Source organism: Apodemus sylvaticus, chromosome 10 (genome assembly GCF_947179515.1).
Source record: "Apodemus sylvaticus chromosome 10, mApoSyl1.1, whole genome shotgun sequence".
In the NCBI taxonomy this organism is placed as follows: Eukaryota; Metazoa; Chordata; class Mammalia; order Rodentia; family Muridae; genus Apodemus; species Apodemus sylvaticus.
In genome coordinates, this window is record NC_067481.1 from 17,067,064 (window position 1) to 17,082,124 (window position 15,061).

The 15,061-nt window shown below is 38.2% G+C and overlaps 1 protein-coding gene across 3 annotated transcripts in view; it reads right to left on the minus strand.

Annotated features, from left to right (window-relative positions):
* Tanc2 (tetratricopeptide repeat, ankyrin repeat and coiled-coil containing 2) overlaps nt 1-15,061 on the minus strand; it is a 347,779-nt gene that overhangs the window by 33,408 nt on the left and 299,310 nt on the right. For all 3 annotated transcript variants that reach the window (XM_052195688.1, XM_052195690.1, XM_052195689.1), the window contains one exon: nt 6,252-6,360. In XM_052195688.1, the coding sequence (XP_052051648.1) occupies nt 6,252-6,360 (109 nt within the window). The remainder of the gene's footprint in view (nt 1-6,251; nt 6,361-15,061) is intronic.

A 15,061-nucleotide genomic window follows, 5' to 3' on the forward strand; every position in this document is an offset into this window, starting at 1 on the left:
TGTATATGTATGTTTATATTTCATTATATACATATATTAAATTTTTAAAGAATTAAAAAAACCATAAAATACTATGGTTACTAATGATGTAACAATTCTGCATAGTAGTTTAAAAATAATAGGATGTTTCTATTTCTTTTTTAACCATCTTTTTTCTTTTTTTCTTATTATATTCAACACAATATATATTTTTCTACCAATCATAAAAATGATGGACATGTTATTAAATGAACATAAATAGATAAAAGTATTTTTGTTTGTTTTGTTTTTAGTAAAAATAAAAATTTTGGCTCTTTCTGTGGTACAAACCCAAAATAAAAACAATTTTTAGACATTGGAGTTTATTGTGATCAGGCTGTACTTCGATGTCCCTCACATCACCAACGGATTTTACCTCCATAGTAGCTAAGCTAAGAGTTGACAGTTCTGCTGCACCAAGGAATGAATTATTTGTAGGCACAATTATTTGAATACAGATTTCCTGCTATGGTCAAAGCTATTTGACTTGAGTGATTGTCATCATTCTCAGCCCATAGGGAACAGGTTACATTCATATAAGAAATGGTGTGTGTATTAAGATGGTCTATCCATGAGGTCATTTATTAACTTTTTCAAGGAACAATGGTTCTGCTTGGAGGATGGCACAGACATTAGGTGAGGGTAAGATTCTGGTTCACTGGCTGTGATGATTTTGAAAAGCATTAATCTCAGAAAAAGAGTAACTTATAAGGTCATCTTCTTCAAAGATGATACAATAATTTATAAATATCAAGCAAAACATTTGGTCTTACTCTTTGATGTTCTCTTACAAGCCACCTTGCAAATTGTCTATGTTTCTTTTGGCTGAATAAATAATTCTGAAATATGTAAGCTGTTCTGAAAACCATAGTATAGTGTAAAATATCAAATAAACAATCCTACTAATAGAGAGGCTGAGATAGGAGAAGCATGATTTCAAGACCATTATGTGGTATACAGCAAGACACTGTCACATACAAACAAGCAGAAAGTGTATATGGATTGTATGATATTGGACATATTTCTCCACTTACCAAATTAGAGAGATCACGGGTGACAGCTAACAAATTTCTAATTCCTCATATTTTTGAATTTCAATCAATTAGGATATGTTGGTAATATTAATTTTCATATTAAGAGATATTAAGGAGAAGTGATTGTTACTACCTGTTATTTTTGTTGTTAGAGGTGGAATTATGTTTGTGTGGGTTTGCTGAAAGATTACTTTCTTGCTTTTTTCTAGGGTATAGTTTCTCTCCTTGCATTGGTGTTTTCCATCTATTATCCTTTGTAGGGTTGGATTTGTGGAAAGATATTATGTAAATTTGGTTTTGTCATGGAATATTTTGTTTTCTCTATCTATGGTAACTGAGAGTTTTGCTGGGTATAGTAGGCTGGGCTGGCATTTGTGTTCTCTTAGGGTCTGTATGACATCTTCCCAGGTTCTTCTAGCTTTCATAGTCTCTGGTGACAAGTCTGGTGTAATTCTGATAGGTCTGCCTTTATATGTTACTTGAGCTTTTTCCCTTGCTGCTTTTAATATTCTTTCTTTGTTTAGTGCATTTGGTGTTTGGATTATTATGTAATGAAGGGAGACATTTCTGGTTCAGTTTATTTGGAGTTCTGTAGGCTCCTTATATGTTCATGGGCATCTCTTTCTTTAGGTTAGGAAAGTTTTCTTCTATAATTTTGTTGAAGATATTTACTGGCCCTTTGAGTTGGGAATTTTCACTCTCTTCTATACCTATTATCCTTAGGTTTCCTCTACTTATTGTGTCCTGGGTTTCCTGAATGTTTTGGGTTAGGAGCTTTTTGATTTTTGCATTTTCTTTGACTGTGGTGTCAATGTTTTCTAAGGTATCTTCTGCACCTCAGGGTCTCTTTTCTATCTCTTGTATTCTGTTGGTGATGCTTGCATTTATGACTCCTGATCTCTTTCCTAGGTTTTCTAGCTCCAGCGTTGTCTCCCTTTGTGATTTCATTGTTTCTATTTCCATTTTTTGATCCTGGATGGTTTTGTTCATTTCCTTTGTCTGTTTGATTGTGTTTTCCTATAATTCTTTAAGGGATTTTTGTGTTTCTTCTTTAAGGGGTTCTACTTGTTTACCTCTGTTCTCCTGTATTTCTTTAAGGGAGTTATTTATTTATGACGTTCTTAAGGTCCTCTATCATCATCATGAGAAGTGATTTTAGATTTGAATCTTGCTTTTCCCGTGCGATGGTATATCCAGGACTTGCTATGGTGAGAGAATTGGGTTCTGATGATGCCAAGAAACCTTGGTTTCTGTTGCTTATGTTCTTACTCTTGCCTCCCGCCATCTGGTTATCTCTAGTGCTACCTTCCCTGGCTATATCTGCCTGGAGCCTGTCCTTCCTGTCATCCCACTTGTGTCAGAACTCCTCAGAGTCAAGCTGTCTCTGTGATCCTAAGATCCTGGGTGTGTTCGAGCTGCTAGGAGTCAAGCTGCCTCTGGGACCGAGATCCTGGTGTGACCAAGCTCCTGTGATCCTGTGATTCTGGGCATGTTAGAGTGCCTGGGAGTGGAGCTTACTCTGGGTGTTGTGGGACTGTCTGCAGGAGTTTGCACCCAAGGTCTGCTCAAGTCACCAGACCAGACCGGAAGGAACCCAGGCTACTGGTTGGGCTGGGTTCTTGGTTCTCTGGATTCCACTGGTCCCAGTTACTCCCGGTGTTGGGACAGATGTTATGTCCTCCTTACCTGTGATCCTATGATCTTGGGCATGTTAGAGTGCTTGGGAGTCTGGATTTTTATCATGTACCTTTTTTACATATATTTTGCCTGTAATCCTTATAAAACCTTGAGAGTTATTGTTACTGTTTTTACAGATGAGAAGACTGACAGGGTAGCCTTCACTTCTTTTCATTAGAGAGTGAGTTCAGTCTGTCCTTGAGCACATGGTCTTTTCAAGTAGACTCCAAATGCAAGGATTCTAAGTGTGCAGCACCATTATATCTGAACTCTTGTTGCTCCAAGGATCTTTCTTCCAGTTACAAGTTTTCTTCCTAGCCAATACTTCTGTTCTAATAAGAAATGCTAATGATTGACTAACCAAATGAACACTTTAAAGGGAAGAATTCAGGGGAGAAACTGCAAAGATACTCAAAATCCTCCCAGTGACTAGACTCAATCTGAAGAAAAAAGCCTGAGTTACAAACTGGATTAGAATATTTCTGGACACAGTTTCCAAACATCTTGCTTTCTTTTAGTTTTTAAAAAATAATCTAACTTTGAGAACAGTGTTGTTTACTTACAGCCCACAATTCTGGAGGCAGAGGATGGAGGGCAAGGAATTCACGATTATCCTTTATTAGAGGGGATTTTTGAGGCAGGTCTGGGTTACAGAAATCTGTCTCAAAAGTGGGGAAACCCCCCCCCCCCAACAAACAAACTTAAATGACAACTGCAAGGATATAAGAGAATTCTAGGTGATCATAAGTCATTAGGGTATGCAAATCAAAATCACAATGAAGCCAGGTATAATGGCACAGGTCTGCAATTCCAGCTTGTGGGAGGTGAAGGCAGGAAGATCAGAAGTTAAAGGACAGCCTCAACTACAAAGTAAAATCCAAGTTAGCCCAACCCACATTAGACTCAAAAACCAAACCAAACCTTACATCATACCACACAATGAAGTACTATTTTACATTCACTTTTTTTTTTGATTTTTTTTGATTTGGTTTTTTTGAGACAGGATTTCTCTGTGTAGCCCTGGCTGTCCTGGAACTCACTCTGTAGACCAGGCTGGCCTCAAACTCAGAAATCCGCCTGCCTTTGCCTCCCAGAGTGCTGGGATTACAGGCGTGCGCCACCACCACCTGGCTTTGCATTCACTTTTAGATGAAACAGAAGACAAATGACCTTTTTCTTTTTTCTTTTGGTTCTGGGGCTGGTGTATACCACTGAGCACTATTTCCAGGTTGGTGTAAGGAAACTAAAATCCTTACATACTACTGTTGGGATTGTAAAATGGTACAGATTGACAATGTTTCAAAATGTTAACCCTAGTTACTATATGACTGAGAAGTCCTATCAATTCTTGTTTTTATTTTTTTGAGAGGTGGTCTGACTATGTTACCTAGCCTCACCCAAATTTGTGCCTTACACCATTGTGCTCAGCACAATTCTACCTCTAGGTGTGTGTGTGTGTGTAATTTCAATACTTGGAAGCAGGAAAATTATGAATTCTTGTATAGTGTGGCTATAGAGTAAGTTCCAGACCATCCAGCCAGGACTATAGAGTTAGAGACAGTAAGATAATAGCTAGCTAGCTAGCTATATACAGACTGTCTATACAAATCTGTACCTTAATGTTATAAATGTACTAATGTTATTAAGTTGTAGATGTATTAAATGCTACGTTAAAGTAGCTATTTTTCTTAGCAATAGTATTCACAGTATTTGGAGCATCTCAGTTATTTCAATGAAATAATATGTATAAAATGTTGTGTATCCATACAATGGAATACTATTTTATAATAAAATAAATAAGGTACTGATCTATCCTATAATATTAGTAAACCATGAAGACATTATGTTAAGTGAAAGAAGCCAGGTGCAAGAGAATACATTATATATTTCCATTTTTAAAGGTCAAATTTATGGGACAGAATGTAGAGACATGACTTAATAGGAATGAGGCTCATTTTTTAGCGTGAATAAATACACTAATGGTAGTGATAATGACACAACTCCAAGGACACTAAAATACACACACACACACACACACACACACACACACACACACACACACATATTCTCCTAACACTGGTGAATTTCATGTGGTACAAAAGTTATACCTCAAAAAGGTGTCAAAACAAGAGAATTTAGAAAGCTCTGTAGCCAGCCCAATGTCCAGAATTACAGGTTTCTATCCTTTTATTTTAAAGGCCATTAATGACATAAATTCACCTTTTCTCAAACAAGGAAGGGAAATTTCGAACTGGAATAAGTATCAGCTGGGCTACCGAGGAGGAATTTCCAGTGGAAGTGGATATGGCCGTGTCTACCTTTGACTCTACACGGCCCTCAGTTGACAGAAACCCAGGACTTCAGTCTGGGAGAAGCTAAAGCCTCTCAACAGCCTCTGCACTGAAAGGATCCTGTCAGCTGCAGCTCTAGGAACACCAGAGTCTACTCCTCATTCTTTAGCTTGCAGACATGTCATCACTCTATGCTGCACACCAGAGTGTTTACAGCTTAAATCTCATACAGAGCCACTCTTATCTCAGACAGCCATGCTGTCTGCATCAACGTAAGATAAAACTGTGCTCATGAAAGAAGTATGCAGTTTAAATGTAGGCTCTTATGTGCTAAAGTCACACTTGGTTAAATAAAACTTCATATTCTTTCTGTTACTGTGTGTGGTTTTTTTATGGTATACCAATGCAAGCATCATTTTCATCTTTGCATCTTATCCCATGCAGACTGTATGTTAAAAGACTGATAGTTATTTCCCATCTATCCGAATGACAATTATCTTAGTGTCTATGGATGTGGCAGACATTTATTACCTTCTTGATCCTGGATGTTTGTGTGCTGTATTAGTTATATTCTACTTGTAGAAAGTACTAAGGTCATTTTTGTTAGACAAAACAGTTATGATTCAAATAAAGGATTTGTCACAGTGGGTTTCATTTCTGTTCATGTGATGAACAAACTTCTCTGGTGGTGTGCTTATATACTGGGAAGAACTTGTAAGGCTCTTGGAGAACTGTTCAAAATACTTGGATTTTTCAATTCTGAGTCAGGGAAGAACTCTGAGGGACCACAGGGCTTTAGAACTAACAGAATTTTCTTCTTGTGAGGTAGAGTCTTGCTATGTGACTCTAGCTGACTTAAAAGTCTTGGTAGTACTCAGCTTTATCCTCCCTTGCTGGATACATGTGTGCCACTATTTCTGCATGAGACTTTATTTTTGCAGTGTTGGACACTGAGCCTAGGGCCTTCTGCATGCTATGCAAGTACTACTGAGCTACACTATGAATACGCAGGACTAGAACTGTCAAACACAGTAACAAATTGAAACAGTAATAGTGAGTAACAGTGAACTGTAGGCTAAAAGTAAGGAGAATAATTTCCTCCTATGCTTTCATGTGGACTATAAATCTCTTGAACTATAATATATAATATAGATATATGTATATATAAATATAAAGTTCCTAATATATATATATTGCTACCATATACATATATTAGATATATGTGGATTACCTTAAAGATGTGTGCTTTGAGGATGTGATGTCCTAGTTCAATAGTCTGCTGTCGATTTAGTTTCCCCTCTTGGCGGGAGAACCAGAAGGCAAGTAATGTGTGGCCACTCCTGCAAAGAAAGAGAGTCATCTTAGAAAATTTAATGCCTCAGTTTTGCCTTGACTATTCAGGTTCAGCCATATCTCCAATAAAACTAGGTACCATTAAGTTAGCATCTTGGGGAAGAACATTTGTTACTAGGCAGGTAACATGTATGGATATTACAAACACCATTTCCAGTTTGGCTTAGTCCCATTCCTTCTACAGACAACATCAATCAATTTTCATTATTATTGTTTGTCCTTGTCAGTAACTCTTCATCATCACTCCTCAGACTTTGTACTCGTTCTTCTCTATTCTCACTGAACTAGTTAATCAGTCCTTACAGGAACCACTATCTATGGCTTATATATATTTTTTCTATTTAGACTTCTCTGCCTACGGCCTCAGTTTTAGAGCTGTTTATTAGCTTTCTCCATCTGGAGTGTCCCTTGGTACCTAAACTCATCATGTTGCAAAATGAACTGATAGCCTCTTCCTAGAAGTCTTCTCTGCTAGCCAATACAGTGGAATACTTTCTTTTCGATGCCACCAGTAGACATGTATAATGTCTGATACAGTATTTACCACACTATTACATGCTTTCTCTTCCAGTAGACTTGAGTTTCCTGATGGCATCCACTCCCATATGTCTCTGGTAACAAACTCCTAATCTGTTTATGAAAGAGAAAGGCCTCTTTCCAACTCCTTCAATATTGTCATATCTGCCCATGGTGTCCAGACTGCTTCCTTGGCCCAAATCATGTGATCATCTGGCCTGAGGACAAGGCTAAAAGTAGGGTTAGGCTAAAAAGTTCCAGAAAAATTGAGCCTGAACCCTGACTGTGTAGCATCTAAACTGCTCTAAGTTTGGGTTACTTTAAATAAATCAATTATTTTTTTTGCTGTTTAATACTTTTACATTGGAATCTTGGGTTCTGTCATAGCTCAAAAGTATCCTAATAATAATATTTAAGTGTCAATCTGCCCCCCCAAATTATCTGTGATGCTAAAAAGCAAACCTAGGACTAAACACTTTGCCACTGAGCTACACTCCTAGTCCAGTGATTTCCTTCTTTCCTTCACTTTTTTCTTTGTTTCTTTCTATTGATACAAGGTCTCATGTAGCCTAGGCCTCAAAACCCATTTTTAATTTTAAATGTATGTATGTATGCATGCATATGTGTATGTGTGTGAAGGCCAGAGAACATGTAGGAGTCACTTCTCTCCTGCCTTGTAGGTCTTGTTGATCAATCTCAGGTCATCCATCAGGTTTGGCAACTAACGCTTTTACCCTGTGGCCATCTCACCAGCTCAACCCTGAACTTCTGATCCTGCCTCTACCTCCTGAGACCTGCATACAGGTGTGTACTATCATACCTGGTTTATGTGATGCTTGGGATCAATCCCAAACTTTCCTACCAACTAGGCAAGTACTTATCAACTGAGCTATATCCCCAGGCAATCATTCTTTTACATGTCAACATGTTTGTGTGGTGTATGTGAATCATGTGTGTATGTATTTCTATTTACATTATTGAAAGAAAAATCTAGATCACCTGTATTCTCCATAATACCTAATACATCCTACTTCTTATAAAAACGTGCACAATGTTTTTAGGACAAAAAACTAGACATTAGGGTTTCAGCAGGGAAGGTATCTTCCACCATACCTGATGAGCTGAGTTTCTTCCCTAGAATCTACTTGGTAGAAGGAGAGAATCAATTTCTGTAAGTTGTTCTCCCATTCCCATGAGCATTGTGATATACCTGTGCACCCCTAAACAAATAAAATGCAAACAAACCAACAAACAAAATAGCAACAAAAACTTGGACTTTTCTTTTTTTAATTAAGAAAAGGTCAGTATCTGGGCATAATGATATATACTGTAATACTAGCACCTCACTAGACAAAGAAAATCACATGATGGGGGCCTGTGATGCAACAGCCTAGCCTGGGATATACAGCAGGACTGTCTCAAAAACAAACCAACAAACAATAAAACACATCAAGCAAACAAAAACAAAACAAGGTGAGAGGGAGTACACAAGGTTGTCTTCCTCCCTCTCCCTTTCTCCCCTCCTCTTTTTGAACCTGGAGACTATGAGGGGGTCAGCTTCCACTTTATAGATATAAACCATCCCAGAATCTTCATCTCAGTAAGATTTTGAAAGAAATCCCAAATTTGTCTTCACAGAATTTCTAAACTGCATGGATGCTAGGTCACCTTGTTTAACCACACAAGGTTAATCACATGGGAAGAAATGATTTAGCTGGAAGAATGCCCAGACAGGCTTAATCTGTGTTGATCATTATCATCTTGAGGTCTGAGCATAGGGTTTTCACCCTTCCATCATCAGAAAATGCCCATTGCACTTTCATAGGAAAGAAAGTGAAAGCCCCATTTTGTTGTCAGTCTGGTGTAGCAGAGGCAGAGAAGTGAGATGTGACAGAGGCAGAGGCCTCAACACTCCGTTCAGTGAGTAAGAGCAGGGTTACTGGGGCTTTTCTGGTGTCAGTATTACTTTTTAAGCGACTTGTCCATGACTGTACAGTTGTGCCGGCAGCTCTGGGATGCAGAACCCTGATCTACTTCTCAGGCAGTAAGAGTCATGAGTGAGAATCCATGTCTACTGGTATTACAAAGGTAACAAAAAGCCTATGTGGACAGTCAATGAGATTTTTGGCTAAGACACAGAATTGGCTTTGCCCTCGTGATTTTTTTTAATTTATACTACAGTGCTTGAATTTCTCCAGTGTGCATCTGCACCTAGAGATAACAGTGTTTGTTACTGTTACCATTGATTGGGCACTGAGTATATGGATAGCATACAATACAGATGAGACGAGGGTGACATTTTCATTCATTTCTTTTTTAATAGAAACATGGCAGATTTTTATAATAATAATAAAAAAGACCTTGTTGGCCCTGTACCTGTAATTCTACCAACTATTTAAGAAGCTGAGGCAGGAGGATTACAAATTTAAGATGTTATGTTTTCTTTTTCTTTTTTTTCTTTTTCTTTTTCAAGACAGAGTTTCTCTGTGTAGCCCTGGCTGTCCTGGAACTCACTTTGTAGACCAGGTTGACCTCGAACTCAGAAATCCGCCTACCTCTGCCTCCTAAGTGCTGGCTGGGATTATAGGCGTGCACCACCATTGCCCGGCTAAGATGTTATTTTTCTTGGCTCCTAGTTCTCTAACATCATTGGTAGCTTTTTAGTTGTGAAGTAATGTGATTTTTCTCTTAACCTATGATATTTTTCTTTCTCTTATTTTTTTCCTTATTAGGCATTAGGCCTTATTTGTTGTCTTATTAAATCTATCTCCTTGGAAGCTATGCCTACACTGGGTTTCCATAGTGAAATTAACAAAAAATTTAAAACTTACCTTTAAAGCAAAAATAGGCTGGGCAGTGGTAGCTCATGCTTTTAGTCCCAAAACATGGGAGGCAGAGATAGGCAGATCTCGGAGTTTAAGATCAGCCTGGTTTACACAGAGAGTTCTAGGACAGCCCAGGCTACACAGAGAAACCCTGTTTCAAAAAAAAAAAATCAAAACTAAACATCAACAAACCTTAAAAACAAAACAAAAAAAACCCCAACAACAACAACAAAACCACAACTATCTGTTGATAACTGTGACAATGTGCGGGTACTTTGCCCATTTCTTGAAGTGATGTAATGATTTTGCCTTCTTTTCCTCCTAGGTAGCTCTTGTCTCCTGGTTTCAACTTTCACCTCAATGTACATGACTCCCACAGAGACATCTCAAATATGGAAGATTTATTTTTGCTTCTCTAGCTGCCCGCTGGCTCTCTCTACCTCCATCACTGTCAAATGAAAGTCATCTTTTGAAGTTGTCTTGATGCAGGGCACCTTAGGCCAGTGGCCTGAACCATATAATGAAAGTGTGCTGAGGACAGGCCGGCCTCCAAGCCTGCCAGTAAGGGGCAAATGCTTTCCCAAGGTCCTGCTGCACATCCGTGGCTGTGTGTTCCGGAGTCAGACGTAATACTGTGTAATACTGTGTGGAATGGCAAGCAGGCCTGCCTTCAAGTCCCTTCCCGGAGTTCCCTCGATGATGGACTAACCTGGAAGCTGAAATAAACCCTTTGTTCTCTTGACTATTTCAGAATGAAACTAGAACAAATCCTCAGCATTTTATTCAAAGAATATTCAAAGCCTGTTCTCATTTAGGCTTTCTACTAATCTCCATTGGAATAGAAACCATGTTTTTTCCAGAGGTCCTGAGTTCAAATCCCAGCAACCACATGGTTGCTCACAACCATCTGTAATGAGATCTGATGCCCTCTTCTGGTGTGTCTGAAGACAGCAACAGCAACAGTGTACTTTAAACAAACAAACAAACAAACAAACAATCTTAAAAAAAAGAAACCATTTTTTTTGTTTTTTGTTTTTTTTTTTGTTTTTAGGGTTTCTCTGTGTAGCCCTGGCTGTTCTGGAACTCACTCTGTAAACCAAGCCGGCCTTAAACTGAGAAATCCGTCTGCCTCTGTCTTCCAAGTGCTAGGATTAAAGGCATGTGTCACTACTGTCCGGCCATGTTTTTCATATAACTATTTAGACTTGTATATTATAGTTCCCAAAATAACAATTTCTAGAGTATCAAAAAATCACTATACTTATAAGCACAGGAGTAATGTTACTTCATTTAGTGGAACATGAAAAAGACCCCCCTCCCAGCATAAAAGACAACATATCTATTTGTATAGCATCTTTTTCATTTTTTTTAGACAGGGGTTCTCTATGTAGCCCTTGCTGTCTTGAAACTTGATTTGTAGACTAAGCTGACTTTAAACTCATAGAGATCCACATTTCTGCCTTGCAAGAACACTGAATTTTTAATATAATTAAAATCATTAATCGTTTACATTGACAACTTTAGATGTATTTGTTTTTATTTATGTGTATGCATGTATGCCTACATGAGTTTATGTGTACTGTGTGGCCCACAGAGGCCAGACAGTGTCAAGGTCCCTGGGGCTAGAGTTACAGGTCTTTATGAGCTGCTTAATATGGCTGCTGACAACCAAACCTGGGCCTTTTTTAAGAGCAGTAAGCACTCCTAACTGCTAAGCCATTTCTCTAGCCCAATATCAATAATTTTTAATTTGCATTTTGGGAAACAGTGAATTAAGAAATCAAGCAGAATGAGCTCTGTTAAGTGTGATTTTAGTTACTTTAGTTATATGTTCTCTTTAACTGAGAATTATGCCATCAAGATAGACTTTAATATAGGTTCAAAAATATTTTGAAGACTATGGGTCAAGGAGATTTTCTACTCTCAGTCTCCTGAGTGCTAGGATTACAGCTATAATCCACATGATACCTGTTATATTTGATTTTAGATAGTTTAGGAGAGAAGCAATCACAGGTCACATCTGAGGATTGTTCCTCCCACCGCACCCACACTATCTTTTCTTCTTTTTCCTTGGTACACATGCTTTAATAGGATGGTGGGAGAGGCAGGTCATTTTCTGTTCTCACTTGCAGGCATCACGAGCCCCTGATGCACAATCACTGAAGACAAAACAAACTCACCCCTGTAACTCTGAGTTACAAGGAGCTACTGTCAAATTTGATGACTTAGTTTTCTATACCTAAGAGTTCAGAGCAAAACCCTTTCTAAAGTAAGAATTACTCTGCCTCATCCCTATTTAACTGTTTAATACATTATTAAAATGGCACTGTATTTGTTTTTCTAATAGATTTTCACTTTGTACTCCTTGTACTCCAGGAAGATACCTAGACTTGAAGTTTTTATTTGTAGAAATGAAATATGCTAACAAGTGAATCTAAATATTTCAGGCATTGGGTGTTTGCTCATCATTGTAATATGGGTCAGTTTTGTGTAGGTGTATTAATTTTCTTAGCTTTTATAATGACAAACTCAACAGACAAAGTCTAAATATTTCAGAAAACAAGACCTGGATGCTTGACATTCTGTGTGGTCAGATGTGACAAGATTCTATAGTTATAGCTAGTTGGTGACATACCTATCTTAATATGGGTTGAAACAGTATGGAGTGTTGTGGAATGCTTTTATATTATAGAGGCAAATGTAGGGAATTACTTAGGGAGAACTACTGAGGTAGGACTGTGTAGAGCTGGCCATCACCTACAAGGTTACACTTTTCTCCCAAGCCAAGACTTGTTCTTCAGAAGTGGCTTTGCATTCAACAAATAGTGAGGAGAGGAAGTTACATGATGGAGTTATACTTAGTAAAATGTGGAGAGAAATGATATTCATTACTTTTGATTTGGCTCAGAAAAATCTGCTCCTGCTTTATCTGCTTCTCCATCCTGTGAGCAGATGACATCAAGCAGATGCCCCAGAACAGTGTGCTAAAAATGGCAGAGTTTATTAGACCAGGTGCCCCCCAATAAAAACCCAAACAACCATAGAACAGACTTCTTTCAACCATATAGTACCTTTATATGATTTTTTGTGAATGGAAAAAAAAAACTTCTATTGGAAAACCCCAAGATTTTAGCATTTTTTTTAGCAGTTACCAATGTCTTTAGTGTAAAATTGTTGAAAGACTGATTATAGAGAGATGAACAGACAGAGAGATCAGGAGTAAGAATGGACTTGAGATTTCAATGTCAGTGAAATAAGCAGAAGCTAAAACATTATCTTCATATGTTAGGTTTCTGGAAACAAGCTGAAATCATACCTTACAGAAAAACTGTTCAGAGACTGTCATGTGATCAGAAGAGGAGCTCTTGTGCCTTATGACAGTGGTCATTTTCTACCACTATTAACCAATCAATACAAAAGGCTCCCTACATCTAACAACTGCCACTTATTCCTGCAAACACAGGAATTATTTTTCAAATCACAAGACAGCTGACACACAGGAATGACACTGTTCTAGCACCAGCAGGTTCTCTTCCACAGCCCACCACGAATGAAAGGTGAAGAGGGAAGTTGCTCCAAATGACTGTTCCTCCAGTGTGTGGTCTCTGTGATCACAAAACAGTAATTCACTGATGGAACGATAAAGCACTATTTTCAGTAAGAGACATTCATGTCACCAGGCAATCATTGTTTTGGACATGAAGGAACCAGTGCTGTTGCCAAGGACCCCTATGCCTTTGCCTGTCTTACTTTCTATCAGCTGCAAGAAGACAAAGGTATCACCTTCCTCTGAGTATACTCTGTAGCTCCTGAGCCTTAGTAGAAATATAACAGGGGAATTTAAAAGAATTTCATGTAAGTGCAGATACATTTGTTCTGATTAGCTAAGCCAACATTATATCCCTGGGCAGGAAAGAACCTTAAGTTGTCTTTTTGACAGCCAGATTGACTGTTTGTTAGTTTGATTTTTCCAGAACTTACTTTTCACTCATATATAAATATTGACAATGAGCATATTCCCCACTTTTTTCTCTAGCAGCAGGTCTGATGGTGAGGTTCTCAATCAATTTAAAGCCAAGTTTTACAGGAAGAGATAAGGATCTAATTTCACTTTTCTGAATGCTAAAATTCATGTTTCCTAACAGTGTTTGTTGAAAGTTCTGTCTTTTCTCTAATATGTATCTTTGTAAAAAAAAAAATCAGGTAGCTGTAGTTTTGTGGAATTATACTTGGGTCCTGTTTGATTCCATTAATCTATGTGCCTGTTTTTGTATTGAAACCACAACCGGCTTTTATTACTACAGCTGTGTAGTATAATTAAAACCAGGATTCTGTGATAACTCCTGCAGAATTCTTTGTTTAACATTGCTTTGACTGTCCTTGGTCTTTTGTATTTCTATATAAGTTCTGATTGCTTTTAAATTTGTGAGGAACGACCTTAGAATTTTTATTGGGATAGCATAAATCTGTCAGTTGCTTTTTCCACAAGATGAATTCTTCTGACCTATGAACATAGGGATCTTTCTTTCCATCTCCTAGTGTCTTTCTCAATTTCTTTCTTTAGTGTCTTAAAGTTTTCATTGTAGAGGTAGGTCTTTTATTTCTTTGGTTAGATTTATTCAAAGGTAGTTTATTTATTTATTTATTTTGTAGAATGGAATTGTCACCCCTATTTTTTCAGTATGTTTGTCACTGGTACACAGGAAGACTACTGATTTTTTGAGTTAATTTTGAATGCTGCTACTTTTTTTTTTATGTGTATGTGTTTAGTCCTTAGAGTCTCTGATGTATAGAATCATATCTCCAAATAGAGATATTTTAACTTTCCTATTTTAAACCCATTTTATTCCCTTCTATTCAAGCAACATATTGAGAAGTGGAAACAGTAAATACTCTTATCTTGTTACTGATCTTAGTGGAAATGTTTGAGTTGTGCTCCATTTAGCATGATAGTGACTGTAGGCTTGTAGACAGCCTTTGCTGTGCTGAGGTGTGGTGATGGTGCCTGCAGGCCTGTAGACAGCCTTTGCCATGCTGATGTGTGGTGACTGCAGGCTTGTAGACAGCCTTTGCTGTGCTGAGGTGTGGTGACTGCAGGCTTGTAGACAGCCTTTGCTGTGCTGAGGTGTGGTGACTGCAGGCTTGTAGACAGCCTTTGCCATGCTGATGTGTGGTGACTGCAGGCTTGTAGACAGCCTTTGCTGTGCTGAGGTGATGGTGACTGCAGGCTTGTAGACAGCCTTTGCTGTGCTGAGGTGTGGTGACTGCAGGCTTGTAGACAGCCTTTGCTGTGCTGGGGTGTGGTGATGGTGCCTGCAGGCTTGTAGACATCCTTTGCCATGCTGAT